The sequence below is a fragment of the Cyanistes caeruleus genome, chromosome 1 (assembly GCF_971803275.1).
Source record: "Cyanistes caeruleus chromosome 1, bCyaCae1.hap1.1, whole genome shotgun sequence".
Lineage (NCBI taxonomy): Eukaryota > Metazoa > Chordata > Aves > Passeriformes > Paridae > Cyanistes > Cyanistes caeruleus.
In genome coordinates this window covers 139,260,483-139,286,093 of record NC_141701.1, presented here as the reverse complement: position 1 = coordinate 139,286,093, position 25,611 = coordinate 139,260,483, and the positions used below count along the sequence as shown (strand labels likewise).

The window sequence follows — 25,611 nt, the reverse complement described above, 5'->3', positions numbered from 1 at the left end:
ATACGGGTATTATCACTAAAATATGCACAATAATGAATTAATTATTATGTACCCCTGAACCAAAAAAAAACCCAACCAAGCCACCCAAGTGAAACACCTTTACTTCCATGTTTCTCCCCCACCCCAGGTATTGGTAGAATGGGGGTGTTGCTGTTGATTTTGAGAGATGGGGTTAAGTGTTCAGAGAAGATAGATTTATACATAACCATTCATTACAGGCCTTCCAAGCCCACTTCCTATTGGGTCTGTCTCGCTTTCTCAGAGCAGGCACCTAGAAATAAAGGCAAAAATGAAACATGTAGAAATTTAATATTTAGACTCTGTGATTGCTGTGATTGCTGATTGAGTTTTCTTTAAAAAATTGTCAAAAGACAAGGGAATGTGAAGTTCTGCTTCTGTTTTGGGGAGTTTATGAGAAGTGTATTGAACAGCAGAGATGAGTGGGAAAGTGCTTCTTTGAAGATGAAGTTGTGCATTAATGTGCATTAATTGGAAGCAGGAGCTCATATTTTGGTAATAGACATAAAAATTTCCAGTAAGAGAGGGAAAGCATGGCTGGTTTTGAGCTTTGGAAATTACACTAGGCAGATTTCATTCAGAAATTTTCTGAGAAAGTGTAATTCAAAGAACTGTTTGGGTTCATATATACTGGATAAGGTTCTGTTGGCAAGAACACTGCTGACATTCCTTAACTCTGCAGATTTTGTAATCCTGAGTGGTGATAGAGAGACTGTCTTCAAAAATAAAAACCCAGTTTGCAACTTTTCATATGTATTTCATTAACACTGTGCAGGTGAACTGTGAAATGGACCTTTTTATAGGTAGAACTTTTAGCACTAATAGTCCATTTTGAGCAGTCAAGATAATTTTTCAGTTTTTGCATCATTAATTTTATTACAGAACTTAGAAAAATAATGATTTCTTTTTAGTTTTCAAACAGTGGGAAATTGTACACTGAGCACATCAAGATAGGGAGAAGTACATTGGAAGAGATGCTTTAAATTTTCCTCTGTGCTGTAAAGATGAAAGGATCTTTTAATTACTCTTACTTCAGTTTTGGAAAAAAACACATTCTGTCTTTAGTAGCTGTACATTAAAAGCTGTATCTTTTGATATAGCAGGTATCAGTGGTTTTACATAGAGAAAAAAAAGCCTTACATTTTTGGGAGCTTGCTCAAATCAGTTATTTCTGAGAAATATCTGCAGTATGTGGGTTCACAGAAACCACTTCCATTTCTTGCTCTGTTAAATGTCCTTTTCCTTGTTAACCTCATCCAGGTCAAATTTGCCTTTCAGAAGAAAACTGCTTTCCAAATAAAGAAATAATTGCTTGATGCAAAAATTTTCACAGTTAGTTAGTTATTTTTCATAGTAAATCAGAATTTTAAGTCAGATCCCTCTGCAGGTGTCCAATTTTTCTCTCTGTTCACTTCAATGTAAATCAAAATCTGTGTTATTTTTAGAAGAAAAGAGAGTCTGATTACTGTCATATTAAAGATTTTTAAAAGGGTACATCATACATCTGTTGATCATGGCAGTAGTACTTTCATTAGGATTATGGTTCCTCCTCTAAGCACCTATTTATTGGCACATGCATGTTTCTGATCTGTCTGCTGTCCAGGAAAAGCCAGACAGAGGCGTGTGGAGCTGCTGTTTCTTAATTGCTTGGATAACTGACAGTCAGTGTGGTTCCAAAACTTGCCGTGTTTATGATTCTTGAAACAAAAGGCACAAAATGTAGATGTGATGGTGCCAGATAGCATCTGTTTTATGTAGCTTTTGATTTGCAGTTTCTGATTTGTTATACCCCAATAATGAAAGGTGCATGGGGGCAGGAGGCAGATGAATTGGCTGTTTTCTTTGACTGGCTGCTCTCAAAGTCAGGCAGAGGAATGCTCCTCTCCTTGGCAGGAAAAACCTCTGGACCATCAGGTGGGACAGAAAGAAAGGAAACAGAATGTCCAACAAGTGGAGAGGCTTAGGTCTGGTGGAAATGAGAGCAAAGATACTCTCAGGGCTGGGAAGGGTGGAATGAAGGGTTTGTATAAGGATTTAGCTCAAGCATTGCACAGGAGCTGTGTCCCAGAAGGGCACTGAAGGCAGGTCTATCAAGAGCAAGTGCAAAGGACTTCTGCAAACACTGAGTGGGGCAAGGGAACCTTTTTCGCAGACTTAAAGTAGTCAAGAGAAAAGCTTTTGGGACTAAAATGTGGTGTATAGGATCCAAGTGTTACTAAATGAATGATGCTTACATTGCACATATATAGATGTCTGCTAAAATGACACAGCATAAAGCCAGTCATTTATTTTTTGGCAGAGACATCTACAAATAGGGTATTATTTCAATCTCTTCTTCCGTGTGTATATATATGCATTTTAAAAATATATTTATAAATATATATGTACTTGCATGTTTGCCTGGAAAAAACACACATTGCCAAAAACCTTAATATTAAGAATGTCATGTTCATCTGTGATAATCTTTTGTCATGTGAGATTCAAAATTTGGTTTCATCTGCAACTCTGATGAAACGTTCTCTTCAGGCTAGTGATAGCTTCAGTGCAATAAAAATACATAGTTTTCTACAACCAACAGTGTCCCTAACTTCAAATCAGGAAACCCATGGCAACAGTGATTTGCAAGATGCTGTATGAAACAAGATGTGGAACGCCTCTTTTCAGTATGAAACAATTCCAAATGTTCTGATTTTCCTTTATAAACTTTTTTTGCATGTGACCTTAGAATTGGCATGGAAATTTGAATATTTATTTAATTTTAAACTTTATGCAGTGGTACATATAGAACTTCAACTGATATAAGTAGATACACAATTCTAGGCAGGTTCAAGATGCTAGTTAACCTTTGAAATGTATTATTTACCTTGTGCTTAACAGAGAGAGAGATGACAAGGAGGTGCACATTTACACCTCTTGAGACACAGGATCCTCCATCTTCCAAGCAGCCTCACAATGCTGCTTTCCAGGAGGCACAAGGCAGATCCATAGCCCATGGAAGCCTGATGCATCCAGCCTCCTGCTTTTGCAGATTCCCTGTGAAAATCTCAATTGGACATTGCCAACTGTGTCTGCCTGCCTTTAACATCCTTTCAATACTTTTATAAGTTGTCTTATAAACTTAAAAAAGCTGTCTCTGTATGCTAAACTTATAACCTGTCATGTATTATTTCACTCACCTGATGGCTCTAGCTCTAGAGTCTATGTCTGAAACCTGCTGTTCACACTCTAATATTTTCTGTTTGATTACATGGTATTTAAAAGTATAAGTTTCCAATAATTAACATACATATAAGAATGGGTTTAGATCTTCTTACTGGAAGTCCTTGAATTACCCTGGTCTGCATTTGGAAGTACATCATTCACAACTTTGACATCGAAATTATACATTTGGCAAAAATTGTATGTACTTTTTGGAAAGTGAAACTAAAAATCAATTGGTTAGCATTAGATCCTCATGTAGCTATTTGATGGCAGCCTTCTCTGGCAAGCTATTAATAAAGGCCGTGATAAAATGTTTAAAAAGCTCTTGGTACTTCATGGAGTTACAGAAGCTGCATTTTCTTATACTGTTTTTAAGTCTTTGCAAATGAGCCTCAGTGATCTGCCTTGGAGTTTCACCAAACACTGCTGACCATCAGCTGATTTTGTGCTTTTTGTTGTCAACCTTTTAAAAAAATGCTGACTGGGATAGCTTCTGTAGCACAGAAGTTTTATAAATGTGGTAAATTATGATATAACATTGGCCAAACTATAAATATCATTGCAAAAATGCATAAAGTGACAAATCCAATTTAGAACAGTTTCAGACAGAAGAGGAAAGATTTTTGTAGTTGTGGAAGCACAACATTTCCAGTGCACATGTGGTAACCCCAAAAATCTGAGAATGGTAAAATATCATTACTAAAATGAGTTAATAAAATTAAATGTAGGTTTAAATAACATATATTTTTTAATATCTAGGATGAAGATCGAACAGAGGAGGATAACAGCAGAGTTGAGCCTGTTGGACATGCAGACACTGGTTTGGAGAATGCTAGCAATTTTTCCCTGGAGTAAGTTACTGGCAGAACATATTGTTTTAACAAGTCTTAAGATTGAACACAGACTAGTGAAGTACTCAGAATAATATGAGTGATACTGCTCTTAAGAAAATGGGGCAATCTTTTTTAGGCCATGTGTCATTTTGGTTTTTAACAACAAACCTCTTTAAAACAGATTTTAAACACTTTAAAAAGCTTATGTTAAAGATGAGCGTTGGAAACTTGACATTTATAAGTAGCTGATACTACTGCCTCAAAAAAGATGCTTATTTGATGGAATGTTGAAAACTTGACAGAAGGAAAAGGGTCAGTGCTAGTACAAGCAGATCAACAGGCAAGAATTTCAAAAGGGAAAATCTTAATTCCAGTCACTAGTTCACAGTCTCTAGGAAGATGTATTGGAGTCAAAAGTTGTGTGGTCAAAAACCTCATACTTCAAGAATGGATGAAAACTGGTGTTTTGTTAGCTCCACCAAATGTAAAAATACAATCACTCAATGATATTTTATGTCACCAAAAGATACAGCAAACTTGACCTTTTGCATTTCATTGAAAACAACTGATCCATACCTTGTTATGGAATTAATGAAAAAATATCCCTTCTAGCCTTAGAGTAAATATTTTAAATTTATTAACTTAAATTTAAAATAAAATTAAATCTTCTGCTTCTGTTATTTTTGAATTAAATTATGAATTAGGGACAGAGGATTTAAATGTTAGATAAAGATCATGGTCACATCTGTTAGGCAGTAGAAACGTGCATTTTACTCGGTTCCACTTACAAAATCTGTTACATTGTAAATTCCAAATGCTGTTTCCTAAATAGAATTTGCAGAACTTCTGTCAAATGTAATGCTTCCTGGTGTTGCTTTTAAGTAACTTATTGACTTCTCATCATATGCTGCTTCATTTATGTTTTGTTTTGATCTCTTACTTCTTTGCATGTTTGTTTGAAGCAGTTGGCCCAAACTTCTGAGAAAATCAGGAAGCCAGATTGAAGGAATCTCTCTTAGGAAGTGATCATTTCCACTTGTTTTCTGTTTTACAGAACTTAACATTTGAATTTGGGGTAGTTTTTTTTTAAATAAAGAAAAAGTGTAAGAAAAATGAGTGCTGAGATGTTAAATGTGTATTTGAACAAATGAAAAATGGTGGACTCTAGCACTAGAACAAGCTAGTTGGAAAATAATTTTATTTTTTTTTAAATATAAGCTGTGTTTCCACTTACACAGTTCCAGGTGCATCACACAGATTGTCACTTATTGTATTTCTTAGCCCTTAATTTTCTTCTAAGCTAATAGCTAAGTCAGAAAAAAGTTGTTCACAGAGAATCACTGGCCTACCAATAGGAAACACTGTCTTATGGAGTTCCTTTTGGAGACTGGAGCAGTTGCTTGAATGTGAGCTGCTTTGCACACTGGTCAGTGAAAACTTAGCCTTAACATACAGTGAGAAGAAAATGAAGTCAGCCCATACAGAAACTGCACATGGAACACTATGAAATGCTGTATTGATCTCAGTCTTAAAACATTGGTCCATGTCTGAAGAATAACACGTTTTTGGCTGAAGTCTGAGCTCTCCTATTGTTCCACTGCTTTCTTGAGCTAACAGTGACAATAAGGAGAGACCTTGCATTCATGTTATTTAAAAATCAAGGTAAAATTCAGACACCAACTGGGGCATGCATTGAATATAAAGGCCATCTTAAAAACAAATTAAAAAGATTTGAGGTAGGAGGAATGTAAAACAAACTGTAACCCAGGATTTGTGTTGACTTCTCAACCATGTGGTCTGGTTATTCTCAAATTGCAGATTAAGAACTGCAAGCTTTCATGATGGACCACCATATGATCAAGAGCTTATTGAAGGAAGTAGAAAATCTTTTACTGCTATCACAGGGCATTTGTCTTGCTCTTTGCTCCATTTCGAGATTAAATTTTATTTGTGTTCTTATGGGGAACAAGCTTTTCAATGATCTGTGTGTATATATATATCTAGTGCCAGGAAATATGGAAACAGTATGTAATACCAGAGAGAGGCATAAGCCACAAATTTAGATTGTGGCTTCTGTTCAGATCTCTCACTTCCAGTTTTACTGAGAGGTTTGGCCTTGGTGTATTATTTTCTCATTTGTGTATTTATAGCTCTTTATGGTTCATGGGCTATATTCCACCTTTCCAGATGTGGGCATGTTTTAAATGCATTAATAGATTTGGTCTAAATCTATTTCTACAATTTTTACATGTCTCTTTCTGAACCTGTATTTTCTTCTTCTGCTTTTTTCCTCACTACAGCAAAAGTTATAATTGAAAACTAGATGCATGGTTGCTTCAGGGGACGCCTGGTTGGTTTTGAATGCTACAGTTAAATCTTACTTTGGAAACTTTGCTTAATAAGGAGATGCAGGAATCTTCCAGTAAAAATACACGGAATTACAATAAAACAGATTCATGTGTTTTAAAACTGGAAGGATTTAGCCAATTAAAAATTTAATAATTCTCATTTGATTATGAGGTAGTTATGGGAAAGCTAATGTTAAAATGTAGAATTGGCTGTAAGATAAAAAAGTAAAGAATGCTAGTGCTATGATGAGCTTTTGGGTTTCTGAGGAAAAATTGTGTGTGGCATTTAAGGTATTTCTGCTCAATGTTCAGTTTAACTTCAGAGTAAGAAAGAAATAAAGCAATATGCATGCAGTGATGATGATGAGACCTATTTTTATGTATTCAGCTAAATTTAAAAAAGAATTCTTTGATTTTTCTCGGTTCTCTTAATTGAACTATTTTTGATGATTGATCTCCTTTCATGCCATCAGATTAATCTTCAGGTACGTAGTATTCAACTATGCTTTCATCGCCATGGCTTGGTTTCTGGAATGGTTTTGTTTTTCTGTGTATGTTTGTGTGGGGTTTTTTGGTTCCTTCACGGTACATGTTCATATTCCCTCATTCGTCATTGTCTCACAGTGATATGGTAAAGCTCGTAGAAGTCTCCAATGACGGCGGGCCTTTGGGAATCCATGTAGTGCCTTTCAGTGCCCGAGGCGGAAGGTAACGTATCGTGTAGGATTTTATTTGCATTGTAATTTGCTGTGCTTTATCTTGGTTATGTTAATTTTGGTATTGTGTGCCTTTGCCCTCTGTACAATATTGCCTGTTTTTCAAGAGGCAGTCTCACTGATTAAGAAAGGAAGAAATGCAAGTTTAGTGACCCTGCTTGCAATGGACTCTATAGTTTAAAGTATCTGCTTAGGAGTTAGAATTGGGAGTTGTAATCTCGGGGGAAATTGAAGGATAAAGACATTTGCTTTTGGACTCCTAAAATTTATAAACTTCTGCCCTAATTCAGGTAGATATTTGTGCAATATATCCTTGCTGACTGTTTAAAGCCACAAGTTCCCAAATAACAGCAGGAGTCTAAATCAGAAGCGTTCTGTGCTTCTGCTTGTTAAGAATAGGGGAGGAAACAATTGCCACGCGTTCAAAACTTCATGTTGTCCCATCTGTTGGGGTTAAAGTGAAGTAGCAAAACCAGCTGAAACCTTCTGTTTTGGGGAAAAGTGAACCTCTTTTACAGGCTCAAACTCCTGAAGTTTGATTGTTTACAAAAAACAAAAACAAAGAAAAACCCAAAACAAGCAAAATCCGCCCCCCCACCCCAAAAACCCCTCAAACAACAAAAAAGGTGTAAAGAAAGTAGTTAACATAAAAAAATACAAGGTGGACTATTAATTATTAATTAATAAATAATAATTACTAATACATTATTTATGTATTATTATTAACACATTATGAATGTATTAATAAACATAATCTGTAATTCTTACTTTGCTAATGTAGAATTTTAGTGTTTAGGGTCATGAAGATAATCTCAGAAAGAAAAGCTAAACTTTTGTATTAATTAGTGGTAGATTTGAAACTTTTAAGTACCTTGAAAAATGATAATTTTTCATCAATATATGCAAATTTTATTTTTGTGTTGCATATTTTAAGTACACACTGTATTTTCACTCTTTAACAAGAAGGTGAACAAATATATATATCTTAAAAGTAATCTTTGCACATGAAAAGGGGTGTTATGTTCTCATGTCTGTTGTCCCAGTAGCAATTTCAGTTTTAGAATTAAAAACTAACAAAATAACAAAACTAACTTGCTATACAGTTATATCTCTCAAATATTAATATACTTTCATTAATATGAAAATATTAATATGTTTTCAGAAATACTAGAGTATTTTAGATATTTTTCCTTCTATACTAAATATATTCAAGGGGTTTTAAATGCAGTATAAGAGCTTTATTTGCAGTTGTTACTTAAAACCCAATGCTTTCATAGTCATACTGACATTATTATAAGAAAATGTAATTTTTTTTTTACTTTAAAGCTACTTTGTCTGGAGACTACAAGTATTAAGAGCAGCTTTCTGTGGAATGGGGAATTCTCCTCTTCATAATCTGAAATTCAGTAAATTCAGTGTAGGGATGGAAAGGGCATGAGTGAACAGTACTTCAAACATAACTCAGAAGTAAATCCGATAGAGTTAGAAATGGTTGAAATGTTCATACAGTTATCTGGGATTTTGACAGTGTGAAGGCCAAGGAAAAGACAAGAATGTCAACTGCTTACTAAGTAGTTGTTTAATAAAACTGATGTTAAAATATATATTTTGACATTTTGAATATGAATTTTAACTCAAATAAAATTTGCTTCCAGCCTGTTAATGTGGTTGTCAAGTCTGAGGCAAAGCTTAAACTGTTCATGTATAATGAGGCCATGTTAAAGAAAAGAGCCATAAACACAGAAATAAAATACATAATTTTTTAAAAAAGAAATTTAACTGTATCATGCAAAATTATATGCTAAAGTTTTACTACAGGCAAGCCAACTTGCTGTTCAATTCCAGTTATGCTTTGTTTTCAGTTATTTTTCTTGTAGTTCCTTTCTTTTGCTGTTGAAAATGTTACTCAATAGGCAATGGTTATTAAATCAGTAACTTGAAAAACTGTAAAAACATATTGTGCAATTCACCTTTTTTTCTCTCTATACAATAAGCAGGAGCCTTCTTCCACCAGAAAATTCACACCAGAAAATCCCTCCCTAAGGAAACACTCCAAAACTCTAAAAATTATGCACCATAACTCTGCTCATTACTTCTATTGAGAAAATATTTGACTTTTTCATGGTCTTTTGTGGGTTTAGAATAAGAATAAGAATCTTTTAAGTATTGGCTTTTGATCTTGAATAAAATCTGTAAAGGTCTCTGCCTCATCTATATAGATGCTACAAATTATTTCTGTTCCCAGTAAAACTGAGGCTTTTTAAATGAAAAAAACCCTGAATTTCTCTGGGAAAAGTGCTATTGATTTTTAAAGACATGGTGAAACGTTATTCTATGTATATGTTTCCTTGTTATCCTTCTCGTTTTGCCTCTAGAAATATATCAGTCTTTTATTGGCCTGTTTGATCATATGATTTTGTAAAGAGATTTTGTTCACCTTATCAGAAGGGAGGAGGGTATACATATTCATCACCTTATGGTTGTGCATTTTTTAAGGATAAAAGTTTTGTTTGCAAACCGGCTGGCACATTTTTACAATGGCATCGATGCGGTGCTGAGCAGAAAAGGAGGCATGAAAATGAAAGTAGAATGAAGGAGGGAGAGAAGGCAAGTGGCAAAGTGTTCAGTTAAGAGTAGAAAAAGAGAAAATTAATGAGAAAAATATGGAAGGAAAGAAAATTCTAGCTCTGTGCAAAATTGCCATACTACCAATCCTTTCTTCTTGTTAAGTGCTCAATAGCACTTAAGAGCAAATAGCCCCTTAAGAATCTCATTTGAGCAGCCTGGATGATGTGGGATGTTATGCTGATGTTTAAGTGGGGATGCACCAAGTTCTCTGCAAGCTCAGCAGTAATTATATCATAATTTACCATTATATGGCCTTTTCTACTTTTGAAATCTTCTCAAGCTCCATACCCTAGCTGCTCTTCTGAAATCCTGCCATGTGTGTCTTTGGAAAGAGATTGAATTGACACAAGGAATATATGAGATAACATCAGAAATCTCTGTGAATAATGATATGGAAGTCAGAGTCCCATAGTCCCAAGACTACTCTGAAGTCTACTTAGTAAAGCAGAATGGAAAAGGGTTTGGATATTCTTCTGAAAACCCCACAATGAACATCCAACAATAAGTATCAGACATATTACTTTGATACAGACAGGTATGCACACCTCTGCCAGCTTTTCTTCCTGTTGAAGTTTGCCACAAAATCCATGATTAACTGTACATCTAAAACCTGCAGCTAGAAACGATTTTTGTTATATATCCTAAATGTCTTAATATATTAGTAAGTCTCAAAAGAAAAGGAAAAAAAAAAGAGAATTTTTGTCAGTTTAAAAGACAAATTCAACAGGTTTTGTTAAAAAGAAAGAAAAACCTCAAATGAAGGTAGGCATTTAGGCATACACAAACCCAGCTACCCTTACAAGAAATCTAGAAAATTGAACTTTTTTTATACTTTTTCTAGTCTTCATTTTCTAGAGTTTATAAATTCACCTCATGTGTCACTGTAAAAATTTTTTTTCCACTCAAGGTACAAAGAAAACTAAAGTAATATCTAATGGCCATTGTCTATACTGAGAGTCCATAATATTGCCTTCAAGGTGCTTCTCTAATGATGTCTGATACTCTCTTTGATCAAGTAGGAGGTCCGTGCTGTCTGCCTCTCCATTTATTCCTCTCCTGCATTTTCAGCCTTTTAAGTCTCAAAGGTAGCCATGGCTTTCAAGAACATATGTATGGGGAAAAAATTCTCTGTGGAATGAATGTACCATTCCCTCACTCTCGTATCTGAATTCAAACTGTCTGATCTCAGCCTTTAAGAAGTTTTATAAGCATAATTTGAGGTATTACTCAAGCTAAAAAGCTGAGGGGTGGTTACCAAAGATTGGGAATTGGTTCTGGACTTCAGGCATGAAATTTAAATGCCTCCACAGCAGTGCTGTGATGTCAATATTGGGTAAAGGAATATATGTGCAATTTAGCATTGAGTAGCTGCAATAATTTAACCCGAACAAACAAGCCAATTTTCCTACTCTGACCTCTGAATCTAGGAATTTTACACTGTGTTTATGTTCTTCTAGAACTTTTCAGAGATCTTTCATAGCATGAAACCACTGCACATCAGCTTTTCAATCAATCCTTATTTTTGTACCTTAATCTAGTTTTTTGCCTTTTCATGTTAGTGACTTTACATAAACATTTAAATTGGCTATTTTCTGTTCTGTCTGATTTGATTACACTACAGTTAGCTTGCAGGTAAATAGATAAATAACTTCAGTGTGTACATACAATGGGCCATGATGGCCAAATCATATTCTAGATGCTCAATGTCAGTTTTTATTTTTACTTACACTGTCAGTTTTTATTAAGATAAATTATCATCATTTTCATACATCTGGATGGCACGTGGAGAGTTTGCATTTCACAAACTACCCCAACTAAGTCAGGCAATTTAGATGTCAATAAAAAATTCACTGCTTATTTCTAGGTTTATCATTGGTTGTAATTTATACTGAGAACTGAAATGTTAACACATGTAGCTGAGTTTATTTTAATAGTATAATTAATGAACCTTGCAGAAATACAGTGGTGCAAATGCTAATATAATCTCAGCTGCTTACATTCCCAGTTAGGTATTTAAAACAAATACAAAGGTTGAGCTCTGTGCTTTGGCAGTTTTCCTTCTGTTTCTGTCTCAGCTAATGTTAGTCTAAAACATCACAGGTACCAAATTTATTTGTAATTATTGTTTCAACAGGATTTTAGATTTGCAGAGTGTTTTGTGAAGGTTTATGTGATACTTAATCTCATTCTTGAGAAAGCTGGAGTTTAAAGGATTTGTCATGGAAAAATTGATATTAGAAACTGCATTGACTTACTTTAACTGGACAAAATTAAGCAAATTCAAATATACCCATACAGTTTTATGCTACATGGTTGTGTTTTAAGGAAGTGTATATACTGACTTTGGTACTTCATACCATATGAGTTTAGATGCTTTCAAAATTTATATCTTCCTAATGTAGGGAACATAATATTGAAGCTGTAGTAGAGCTCCACTTTGCAGAATTAATGATGGTGGCATATGGCAGGGGAAAAAAATCTAATTTGTTTTTAGGTTACTGCATATTTGCAGTATCAGGTCTACTCTGTTTACCTCCAGTTTCTGCAACAACAAACATGAATTCCCATAAAGGTTTTTTTTAGAGTTGCATTCTTACATCCAACCATAATATACTGAAGAAGTACTATAGGAAATTGGTAGGCTTTCATTAATTTTTGAAGAACATACATTTTCTGTAGTTCTAGTTTTCTCTGCTATGCAAACCCTCATTTGGGAAATTGTTTCTGGAATTGTGTTTAAAGGGATCTTTTTTGCCATGTGTTTATATAAGAAATTAAATAAATTAAAAGACACTGTGAAGAGCCTGGTTTCAGGTTCAACTCAGTCTGTTCACCCAGCCTTGAATTTACTCTCAGTGACTACAGTTTTATATGCCTTGGTTAACCTAGCTCTAACATTTGTTAAAAAGCAAAATCCTCATGAGAACCATATGCTGTGTTAGAGATGAGCAGTCTTGCATTAGCAGAACTTGTAGCCTTTGTTTAATGAGATTATTTACAATTTTGACTGGTAGTTTATTTATCTGTTACATTATTCTACTATTAGTTAGGATTAGTAGTTGTTTTACAGATTTTAGAGCCTAGGTGGAATAAATTTGAGAAATGTCAAACCATGCATAAAGGTGCATCTTGCATTAATAATTTGATATCGATTCAGAATGTAATACAGTAGAAAGGAAAATTTCAAGAAAAATGCTATGTCAAAACTATTGAGAGAGCATTTATTTTGTAATCATAAGTACATGGAGACATTGGGATGAAATAACCACATTATTTTGTATCGTGTATTGTCATTGCACTAACTTAGATTGCTGTACTTTATGTAGATATTGTTTCGATATTTTGTTATTTTTTATATTTAACCATATAAACCAAACACATGTTGTTACTGTGTATGCTCTTGTGCAAGCATTGCATGCACATCCAAATTCTGGATTGTCTTTGGACATTGCAGAGGAGTACACCTGCATCAAAGAGCTGTTGGGCATCAAGAGAAAGAAAAGGAAGAGTAGACACAACTCCTTCCTTTCCTGCTCAAGTATTTTGTTGGTTTTCTCTTAAATGTAGCATTCCCTATTCTATATTTGTTTTGCCTATCTCTTCCCCATTTAGTTATCCTGTTCAGTAACTTCACTTTGTGGCTCAAAGACAATCTTCTCAAAAGAAATTCATCAACTCAAAAGTGAAGAAGTCACAAGCTTGTTTTCTGACATGTTTTCTATGTGTCAAAACGATAATTCTGATAAAAATAATGTAGTGAAGCCATACAAGTATTTTTCCATTTGCTGTTAATATAACTGTTTGGTTCTTCATGCAACTATCAAACCATCTATAATTGCTTTATAATTAATTATCAGTCTTAAAAATCTGAGACTGCCTTCAACACCTTTTTTAGTGAACAGAAAGAAAAAAGAGATTGAATCAATATTTTAAAATTTGTTTTGTTTTACTTCCTGTGACTACAGAACCTAAAAATGATCAGAAAATTGTAATGAAATAAATGAAGCACAATATGGTCATTAGGTTAGTGTGCCACTGTTGTGGACTTGTAGATTTTTTTGTCATGCAAATGTCTGACTCAAGCTTCATTTGATGATTTGTGTTGTCAGAATGCTTTGTTTTTCTTCTCACAGTCTGTTTACATGTTTAGATCCTTTCAACATTATATCTTAAAGTCTCTAGGTGGTTCCAAAATGGAAATACCACTAGGATCATTTCTCCTACTCCTTCATCTGTCTTGTAGGAGAAAATGCATGACTGTTCTGTAAAAAAAATATATTTGTTTATGATGGCAGTGAATTGGTAAATGAGTAATTTAAAGTGGAAGAAATAAGTTAATTTTGCTTTTCTGACCCATTTGATGAAGTGCTCAAGTATGTAGGTAACTTTTGAGCACATGAGGAATCCATTTATGCACCACTGACTGCTCATTTACTTTGAGGTATTATGTGTGAATGGAAGTGCTTGATCACTGAAAGGTTTTTGCTTAAAAGACATGTGTGGTCTTGCAATTCCTGCTGATTTGGACCAAGTATTTTTCATGTCATGCCTTGAAATGGATTCTGAAAAACTTAATGCTGTTGACTTGGGTGATGTGAGTTTGACCCACTGATACATCCTGTGGGATTTCACTGTATAGCTTCTTTAAACAAAAAGAAATCAAGTGCAGTGTCAATGCAAGAATAATCCTGAAGATTGAGTTTTCCTTTGGGTAGAGAGTTCAGGTATAGAAACATCACTGACTTTTTCATACTGTCCTGCCAGTACCTCAGAAGTCCATTCTTCAGGATGCTTGTTCATAATTTCAGGTTGAATATTTGTTTACCCTTTCTCTCTAAAAATGGCCTTAAGATGATACTGTAAGCATGAAACAGAGGGGACTAAGTCATTGCACAGAGACTATCAAATGGAAATTGTCTTCAGTCAATTAATTTAAGATTTTGAATTTTTAAAAATCATTTAAATTTTTAATTTCTTTTTTATTTTATTAAAAAATGTTAAGATTTAAAAATAAAAGCATTTGGTTCACATGAAATTATAGAATTCTCTATCCATCCCCTCGTTGCAAGCTGCTTATTACATGAGATGACCCCACTTTCACAGATGAAGTAGTGAAGGCTGTGGCATTCTCTGACAATTCAGAAATTCAAATTTTAAGTTGAACCTATTCAGCTTTAGTTAACTAGCAGAAAAGATGTCTTTTCTCACATGTATGATGGTTCTTGGAGTTTTTAATACACAGAAATCTTGGCCTTTTTCAAGAATGGATGTGCTGTAATTCCACAGCCTGTTTGTTCTGACTTTTGACATATTTGTTCACCTAGGCTTTTTGTTTTATGGAGAAGGGATAATAAATCAGGTAATTCTGGAAGTTATTTAAAACTGTGCTGTCCTGCTTCAAGATAAAGATGGTTTATAATATAGTTTCTGTAGTGACCATGAAAAAATATTAAATCAATAGGATTTTCTATGTTGCAAATTATTCAGATAGTAATAATTTGTAATCCTAATGTTCCAGAACCCTGGGGCTGCTGGTGAAGCGATTGGAGAAGGGTGGAAAAGCTGAACAAGAAAACCTTTTCCGTGAGAATGATTGTATTGTCAGGATTAATGACGGAGACCTGCGGAACAGGAGATTTGAGCAGTAAGTGTTCTTACCACACGTTACATTGCATTATTTGATCTTTAACACTCCACTGTGAAATAATTTGAGGAAGGTAAGTAAACAACGTCTAAGCTTGTCTTTCTAATAACTTAGGGACATTAGTGGCCAGACTAAAAAAAAAAACCCAACAACCCCCCTCCCCCCCAAAACAACAGGATAATTATTGTCATTAGAGTGTATGTAATTCTCATTGGATTGTTTTTGTAGATTATAGATTTTTTTCTTCTTATATTGGTAATGGGTTTTTCCTGAAATTCCTGTATGACTTTTGCTCTTGTACCTGCAAGACACCATGTTCAATATAAATGGACAACTTGAGGACTTTATTTTTACATTTTAAAAATATGTGTTTTTTTGATTGTCTGAGAACTAAAGGTGCTGTATATGCAGAAATTTCCTGGAGAAGTTTGAGAGATAGATATTTTCTTAGTGGTTGTCGGTATCTGGTAGAATCTTGAAATGAATCAGACTTGTAGTAGGGAAATTAGATTGTAGTTCTCACTCAGGTAAGAGAAAGACAAAAATAGAAAAGAAGTATGCAGGTAATGAATAAATTCATGGATGATAATATTGTTCTGAAATGTGTAACATGTTGAGGGCCAAATATAATTTCTTCTGATCATCTTATACTTAATATATATTTTAAATGTGGTTTTAATTTCTATGACTCTAACCTAATTCTAATGAATTGAAACATAACCCTGTACCATATGGTTGAAAGCTGCTTTTCTCTGCTTGTTCTAAGGTTCACAGTTTGTAAAGTCTGTGAAGAGACTTTGTTGACTTTGTATACTTTGGATTGTGACCTTGAGCCCAGTGTTTGTCTGTACAGCATTGAGCATTTTTTTCCTCCTTCTTAATGTTGTATTCTGATAGACTACTGGCTGAAAAAACTGGAAGTTGTAAGCCAGACTGGTTGCAAGGCTGCATATAATCAGAAAATTATGGAATACATAGTCTTTTTATAATTAGTAATTTTCTTTCTAATAATTCTGTTGTCACTGCGGTAGCAGTTATCACAATTATTGCAATTATCAAGATTCAAAACAAAAGGACACTGCAGTTCTACTGTAGAACTGTCTGAATTTCAAGACTGTGGTTCAAATTTTTGCTTTTCTGAATCCAGTATTTGCTACATTAGTCGTTAAGCATATTTAACCATAGTGTTGCCCTAAAGCAGTAAACCTTAGCGAAAAGCAGACCAAATAGGCTGGCGAACAGCTTCAAGTTTTATGGTTTATGCTTGAGTGCAATGTGTCTGTCAGCTCGTGTTGCTTAATTAACATCAGTAATTATGCTTATAATGTCTCGTAGTCTGCCAGTCCTAATTCGCTAATTTTCTGTTCATTTTAAAACCTAGAGCACAGCATATGTTTCGCCAAGCCATGCGTACGCCGTTCATTTGGTTCCACGTGGTCCCTGCGGCGAATAAAGAGCAGTACGAACAGTTGTCCCAGAGTGAGAACATGTACTACTCCAGCCGCTTCAGCCCCGACTCCCAGTATGCTGATGGGAAAAGTATTAACAGTTCTGGACTTCACACCTTACAAAGAATGTCTAGAGCGGGGAACCACTCCGATCAGACAGACTCCTACTCACAGCTACCTCATAGTGTGAACTCATCAGGGAAACCACCCTCAGGCCTGGTACCATCACCTCAGAAGGTTCTCACCTCCACTGCCAACAGTGGCTATAACACCAAAAAGATAGGGAAGAGGCTCAGTATACAGCTAAGGAAAGGTAAGGCACCAGTGTGCTCCTCGTCCAGCAGGAGATGTGCGTGTAGGGGGTGTGTGTGCCACTGGCCTGGGCAGGAGGGCTGGCAGGAGCACGGGGGATGCAATGGGTTGGTTTTTGAAGCCAAGGCACTGACTTGTCCCTGAGAGCAGGCCCAGGAGACCCACCCTGCGTTCAGCATGTGCAGCAAAAGGCCATTTTGAGGAGTGCTTCAACACTGTTTCAGCTAATAAAAATAGTGCAGTAAATGCCTCAAATTCTGTTGGCAAAGACCCAGGGAGTGGTGAATTATTTAATATAACAACTAAGCTAAAATGGCCCATGTTGTCTACTTCATAGTTATGACTTTTCAAATTGAGTTTTGCCTTTAGATTTTAAGGGTGTTTTGAATGCAGTTGGTAAATTGGACATTCTAATTTCCAGCTAAAGCTTTCATTTTTTTCCACTGAGATGTTAAAACCTTTGGTTGAGATGTAATGTGATACTTCCTGTCTTGACCCTTTGGCTAATATAATTTGAATGGGGTTGAGAGACACTATTTAAAGTAGTGTGTGCTTATCTCAACATCTATGTTATATGTGCACATATAGATGTGTAGATTGATTCATCCATGAAATTTTTATGATGTGAGAAAATTTGGTATTTTTTTTGTAGTTAATGTGTAGATGCTTTTAAGATAGTTTGAAGTATAATAAAATGATATTTAGATGCCAGTATTCTTAGCTCGTGGAAAATGATTTTTTTAAAGGATTATACATACTGTAAGCTTCATGGTATTCAAATGAGCATGTTTAAGATTAGCTGTAATTTGGTCTCCAGCAACAAGAATAGTATTTACATTACACAGCAGAAAGTTTACCCATATGACAGTATTCTCCATGAACTTGGGGTATATTCCCCTTAAGAAACTATATGTGCTTAATGTTAATAATATTTATTAAGCAGTCTTTTATTGAAAGACATTGAAGACAGTGCGTTGAATGGTAGAGAATTTACAGTTTCACAGGTACCAGGCTACTTGTCACATTATCATTATACTTTCCTTTCTATGAACTTCGCATGAACCACCAGATTGCTTCTTTCTGGTTGCTGAATTTTAAGCTCTACAAACTTGGATGACATAAGGTTGAGTTGACAGTTTGCTTCTGTTGTTGATGCTCCTTCAAGAATTTCTCTAGGCCATCAGCTCAGATCAGCCTACTTGGAAAAACTTGCTGTTATTCCAAGTTGAGTAAGGAATCAGCGTGCTTATAAATATGCTCTCAGTCACTGCAGTGATTTTTACCTGGCTTTTTTGTGTCTGTGGAAGTTTTCAGAAATATTACTTGGGCAGTACATAAAAGAATTCTCAGCCAGATGTGGAAATAAACATTATTTAAAAAGCACCAACAAATAAATATATAATTTGGGACCACAATATTTTTGTGTGAAGCAAATATGGTGTTATAGCTCCTCATAAGATGCAAGAAGATAATTTTGGTGTGTTACAGATTTTTGACTGTGAAATATGATGATATATTTGGTCATCTTGCACTGGATACTGAGTCAGAAATACTCTCCCCCAATGCTATATTGTAATTTATTCTTGCTGGCTCTAATATCTTAGGTGGGTTTGGAGTAAAAAATGCTACCTGTTGAGGAAAAGTGATCTCTAAGATACTTCAAAATCTAGTTCATACCTGAGGAGTTTGATGGCACTTACAGTAGTAAGAACTTTGAAATATATTTAGAATATATTTCAGAAGTTTAAAGGGGTGTTTGTTTCTAACAGTCAGCTTATTTGAAAATACTGCTTATGGTGGAATGGCACCTAGCTCAGGTTATAGATAAAGGTAGAAACTGTGTTTTATGCATGGTAAAAATAAAGAAAAATGTGCATAAAGAAAGATGCCGTTTTATCATTGCTAATGATGCTGCCTTTCATTTGCTAATATCCACTGCAGAAAGAACATGGCCTCCCATTTTGACTCACATTTGATCACTCTGAGAACACATATGGAGCAACAAATGCAGCAATATGCTTAAGGGTGCCCCAAGTATTTTGTTGTAATTATCAGTTCAGTTCAGGGATGTTGATTGATTTTGATTCCTTATTTCTAAGGAAGGAATTTTTAATAATACCGGCCTTACAGATATTTAACAAACGTTCTTATTTGTAGCTGACAGGCAGTAGTTGTTTCACCAGTTAGCATCATTACTTTAAAATATCATTGTGGAGTGCATTAAGGCATGCAAGGTGTCATCTTGAAATTCAGTTTTCATTTAACCTGTACATTCTGATAATGGATGTAGTATATGAGAATTGACTTTTTCAGTACAGACAGACCTTCTTTATTACAGCTGTATTTTTATATATTGCATAAGCTTTATGATATAGGATGACAATCTAGAATAACCCTGTAGTATGTGCTTCTGTAATTATGATTTCTTAATATTTATTGCTGATTTGGCATTTTAAAATAACCTGAACTTTCATAGGATTTAGCTATTTAATAAAGTCAGAAGAGAAGGTCAGTCATGTGTTTTAGTCAATGCAGAATGTTTGTTGGCTTTTCTAAATGAAAATGGATATCTGTTTATCTTGCCTTAAAGGTCAAGGCCTGAACTTTTAGCATATAGATGTAGGGGTTATTGCTGATATTCTAATGCCATTAAGGCTGTATAGCAGTCTAGCTTAATAGCTCACACAAATTAAGATAATGCAAGACATGACAGCGAGCTTAGGTTTATATACATTTTGGTGTAAACTGATACACAGCAAGTATAAATAAATAAAAACAGTTCTTTGCAGCTAATGAATAAAGAAAATAAGACCACTGATACAACACCAGGAGTGTTAGGACAAACTTTGACCTTATATGCACCAGGGCACTCCCAGAGTGTTCCTTCTTTGTCTGCAAGTTTTTGAGCCCATGCAACTGAGAAGAATTTAGTCCAACACTTAGAAATAATAAATAGCCAATTATACAGCAAATGACTCTAAGGCTCAGTTTTTGACCACTTAGTAACTCACAACGTTTGGCCTGATACTCACTAAAGCATTCAAAAGACTGCTTTTCCATTGGATATTGTGCCACTCAGATTTTGTACCTACTGCTTTTGATACTGCTGTACTAAGACAAGACTGAAGTGCTCGGTCTGGAAATTAGCTTAATCTTATTTGATTGCCCTTCAGTATAATGCTCATTGCATCATATGATTTCTATCTATAACTACATGCTTGTATAGCTAAATTAGATATAAAATTCTGGAAGTAAAATGTCAGCACTGAGCTCATGTTTCTTAAGTTGGTCCTAGTTCCACTAAATATTTTGCTAGTTTTTTGTCTGAAATATATAGTGCATCAGGAGTTCAGTCCACATCTCCCCACTTCCCCACTAAAGGTGACTTAGCCACCGACCCTGGGAGTTGTGATTATCTCTTCCTTTTTGGCCTCCCTCTTGCAAAACAAGAAAACAAAAGGGAAATAAATGAGTGACAGAACTCTCAGGAAAGCTGTAGCAGTTACCAAGTCCATCACAAACAGGACATAACAGCTCTGGTCTAGAGGATGAGTCCTGAAACAAAGGAGGTGCCTCTGCATAGTGAAGGAGAGAAAAATGGTTGAATTGTAGATGTGAGCAGGATTGTGACACTTTGCTCTTCAGAGTTTCTTGTGTTCCTGTTTGGCTTCACTGAGGTTAATAATGCCACATCTTGCATACAGAGCTGGTCTGAAACTCTGCAAGGCCCACCAGGGGACTGGGACATGGCACAGTAACACTCAGCCCTGCAGCATCCAAGTTCCTTTCTGCAAGAAGTTGTTAGAGACTCAAATAAGTTGCCATGGATAGTTTGGGAGTATGCTAATTTGAAATGTCATTGTATTTGCTCTGGAGTGGAGCACATCTATGGACAATTACTTGCATTGCTTGGGTTTCTATAGGAGAGTGTCCAAGACAGAACCCTGAACTCGTCTGTAAGATATCCTGCATCATGTATCTGAAGTGTACAGATTTATATGCATTTTTCATTATACTCTCCTGTTTTCCCCACACAGTTTCTTGAGCCAGACTTTGAACTGACATTTTAAATTTTTGTTTAAAATTTCTTTTGAAGTGATATGTTTGCTTAAAATTCCTGTTCAGATGCAGAAAGAGTGTTTGTCACTTGAAATGAAGCATGTAGATGCCTAAATTACTTCATTGACCTTGAGAAATGAGATTCAAAAGTGAAGCAAATGATTTTGAGCATTATTAGTCACTGAAGAAGCATAAACTGCATCAAGTTTCATCTTTTCATTTTTTAAAACCACTTGTGATCACTATTAGCAGGCTGCAGCAAAAGGGGAAAAGAACATTTCTATTAGGTTGATCAAAGGTCTTCTTGAGTGGTCTGAGCTTTGCTTGGAGAAAAAAAACCTCACTAGTTCCAAATCACTCAACTACATAAAAATGGGCATGCAATTAGTCTTGATTGTGCATGTGGCTGCAGAAATTTTGTAGACAGCTGAGCAGTCAGCCTTCTGCACAGTCATTTGCATGTACAGTAAGTCTGACTATACGTGCACTAATTCTGAATATATGGAACTTAAACTAGGAGCAATTAAATGGTCTTGGTTAGTTTAGTGATGCCTCTTACAATAAGAACATACTTGCTGTTCAAATCTTACATGAGATTCAGTCCTTAAAAAAAACCTGGTTTCCAGTGTGGAACACTAGGATAATTAGCTCAGCAGTTATCCATCTGTATTTGGATCTCCAGAATCATCTCTGAAAAAGCCAGGAGGTTGAAGTGCATGGATGGACAGTGTCTGCTGTGACTATTGTCAGACAACATTGGCCCTTTTGATTAGTTTTATTATGTTATCTCTTTCCTTATTCTCCATCCAAGTATAATCTACTACTTTCATTAAGTGATTTCATTAAGTGCATTATTTTGTAATTTTTGTGTCACACACTTTTTCTATCTGCAACCAACCTTGGTTATTGTTTCAGGAAAGGGAGAATGTTCTTTGTCTCGCATGAAGGATCTACACTTTCTCCTAACAATCCTTTATTCTGTCTGAGGACCATTCACCCACATGAGTTTTCCTTGTTAAGGTTGCTCTGAAATATTTTCTGCCTTTCTTGCATAAGCACTAAAAAAATTGCCCAATTGTCAGCTCTTAGACATTTTCTATTGTTTTAGAAGTGACATTTTCTGTGTTTCTTGTTGTTTGCTTGTAGTGGTTTTTTAAACGTAGAGAGATCTGTATTAAACTCCCTGAGAACTCATATGCATTTTCTTAAATTAGACTTGAAGGAAGAGCATGATTTACTTGTAGCACTGCTTACAGAGCTGAAAGGTAAGACAGCTGTAAAAGAAATATCATTAGACCTTGACAGTGTAGATCCTTCAGTTCTTTACTGGTCTCTGAACCAGTGTCCTTTTGAGAGGGATGAAAACACTGCAGAGGTGATCCTGGCTTTTTGTATCGTATCCTGTCTGTATTTCTACCCAGGAACACATTTCGCTACTAAGAATTTAGACCTGCAGTTGCTGCTGAATGAGGAACACATAACTTTTTGTAGAGGATAGCTTTAGAAAGACAGAAATGTTATGCCAGACACATTCTTTCCACAATCAAGAAGGTAATCCCAGCACTAGCAAGAAATAAATTAAACAGTTCTTCTCTGGGAGATAAGAGTCTAGTCACCTGTAGTAAAATTTAATAAAATTTTTAGCATTCTGTCAGTTTATGATCAGACTGCTTCCAAATAAAATTATGATGTTCATTTTGAAAATATGTTTAATTAAATTATAGGAATCGATTTCCTCTCCCCCTTACCTTAAAGCTACCGGAATTTTTTTCTTCTTAAACGGCAACTGACACATCAAATCTGCCTCTTTTCTGCTTGTACAAAATAGATCTTTTCCCATTGTAACTGCCCTTTTTATTCATTTAAAAGTACTTTGTCTTCACTTCGGAGCTGGCTGAGCTCTTGAGGGTAATGAGACTTTAGAAGGCGTGTTCAGCATCACATTCAAGAAAAAAAGGAGAACTCTAACTTGTCGAGAGAGCTGCTGATTTATCAAAGAAGCCTAAGAATTTGAATTACACAAATTAGTGGGTAATTTTTAAATGTTATTATCACTTGGTGTAATTTGATCATTGTCAGAGATGACAGCTATAGAAGGAAGAAAATGTTTTCTACCCTTTCAAAAATTTACCCTTTTTAAAATCTAGAAGAGAGTAAGGTGAACATAGCTCAAAAAAAAACTAAACACTGCATAGTAAAGCTCCTAGCTTTGTGTAGGATGACTTCTGCATTTTCTAAAATATGGAAATTTCTTCTGTTTTCTATTCATTGTGGTTCTGCCTATATGTGTGTCCAGTCTCTCCTGTATTACTAGCATAAATCAGAGGAGCCTACAATATGCTTGCACAGTTCACTCATTATTATAATGCAGTTTTACACCTAAGAACTGAAAACATTTTAGCAGCAGGAAGATATTAAGATCTCATATGTATTTCTATCAACAGGAGAATGGAAATGAATGGAGTGGAGAGAACTAAATCAGTTATGTGTATAAAAAAGAAAAAAAATTAAAATCAATTCAGTCACAGAAGTCATATTTATTTTTGTCCTTGGTTGGATGTATCCATTTATTCCCAGTGTTGTGAACATCTAATTTATATATAATAAGCATAGTAGTTTATGAAGCTGTATCATCCAGCAAAGAGCAGCTATGGGGCATGAATAGCCAACTGAAGCAGAGAAACGCTAAAAGGAAAATTACACCCAAAAGCTGCTTCATGCAAAGCTGCACAGAGCAGCACAGTAAAACGCAGCCCAGTCAAGGCCCTTCTTTCCACAGAAACAAGTAATTAGAATTTTCTTCTGCTAATATCTGGGCTCAGTGTGGATTTGTGACGTTTTGCAGGCTTTGGTAAAGACTTTCTGGAGATTTGACAACAGAAAATGCCACAGTCCACATTTATATCCTGTGTGCATTTGTAATGTGAACATTTCAACTTCTGTTTTTTCCATGGGGGTTTGAAGTGCTGTGTGTGAACCAGACATCTGTAATGATGCTGTAATCAGGCAATAGGGATTAAGCTTATTAATAATGAAATATTGTCCTGGGAGTGCACTTGCATTCTGATATTACTTTAGAAATTTTATTAGACAAAACCTGTGCTCAAAGAAAAGTAGTCAATGCTCATCCTTATAATAAGAAAAAGATAAATTCCATAAAAAGCTGAGATGTGACTTAAAAAAACCTTATTCAGGTCATCTTCACATATTGCAGGGAATTAAAGAGCTCTATAAATGTTTGAAGCATCATTAAAATTAGGAGGTCTCCTAAGTAAAATATGGATGCTATGAGATCTAGTATTTTTTTTATCTCTGTGTAACAGCGCAGATGAATTTTATATTTGCCTGAAAGTGAATGAAGACTTTCAAATTCAAATGTCAACTGTCTTGAATGCTACAGAAGGAAGGAAAGTTGTCCCAAAATAATTAGCCTAGAGGAACTGATCCGTATTTTCTGAACAATAAGATCTACATGCTCTTACTGTTTATACAGGAGCACTTAGTTATATTCAAGATGAAGAAGATTTTAAAAACTAGTGTCACACCCAGTCCTGTCATCTGTGTCAGTTTACTTCTTAGCATGATTTTTGTATTGATAATAAAATATATTGTATTAAATTTTAATCAAATGCAATTGTGCAGATTTCAGAAATCTGTATGTTGAGTACTGGTTTTTAGATTTGACTCCTACTTTCTTTTCCTGTGTGAATATTAATCTGCTTTCTAGGATAGTAGGTTTATCTATTAAACATAGACAACATTAATTAATTAATTTATAGAAATTATGTAACATTGTGATGAGTTGACCTTGGATGGACACAAGGTGCCCACCAAGCAGCTCTATCACTCCTCAGCTGGACAAGGGAGGCGAAACACAGCAAAAACTTTGTGGGTTGAGATAAGACCAGGGAGAGATCACTCACTAGTTACTGAAACCAACCTGACTTGGGAAAATTAATTTAATTATTGTGAATCAAATCAGAGTAGGGTAGTAAGAAATAAACCAAATCTTAAAATGTTCCCCTTCCTCCCAGAGTCATCTTTATTCACGAATTCACTACCTCCTCCTCCCAGCAGTGCACAGGGATGGGGAATGGAAGCTGCAGTCAATTCATTACATGTTGTCTCTGCCACTTGTTTCTCCTCAGAGTTTGGACTCCTCACAATCTTGTGTTGCTCCAGAGTGGGCTCCTTCCTATGGGAGACAGTCCTGTGCTGGCATCTCCAAGGTGAACCTTTCCCACAGGTTGCAGGTCTCCAAGAGCTGTTTCCGTGTGGGTCCCTTCCGTGGGGTCAGTCCTTCAGGAATGGGCTGCTCCAGCATCAGTCCCCACAGGGTCACAGATCCCACCAGCAAACCTGCTCCAGCATGGGCTCCTCTCCATGGGGCCACAGGTCCCTGCC

General features: G+C 35.4%; 1 protein-coding gene across 29 annotated transcripts in view; it reads left to right on the top strand.

The window, feature by feature from the left end:
* The window catches only part of PARD3 (par-3 family cell polarity regulator), a 487,559-nt gene that overhangs the window by 267,350 nt on the left and 194,598 nt on the right, over positions 1-25,611 (top strand). For all 29 annotated transcript variants that reach the window (XM_086863442.1, XM_086863388.1, XM_086863514.1 and 26 more), the window contains 4 exons: positions 3,979-4,070; positions 7,025-7,108; positions 15,263-15,388; positions 16,770-17,149. In XM_086863442.1, the coding sequence (XP_086719568.1) occupies positions 3,979-4,070; positions 7,025-7,108; positions 15,263-15,388; positions 16,770-17,149 (682 nt within the window). The remainder of the gene's footprint in view (positions 1-3,978; positions 4,071-7,024; positions 7,109-15,262; positions 15,389-16,769; positions 17,150-25,611) is intronic.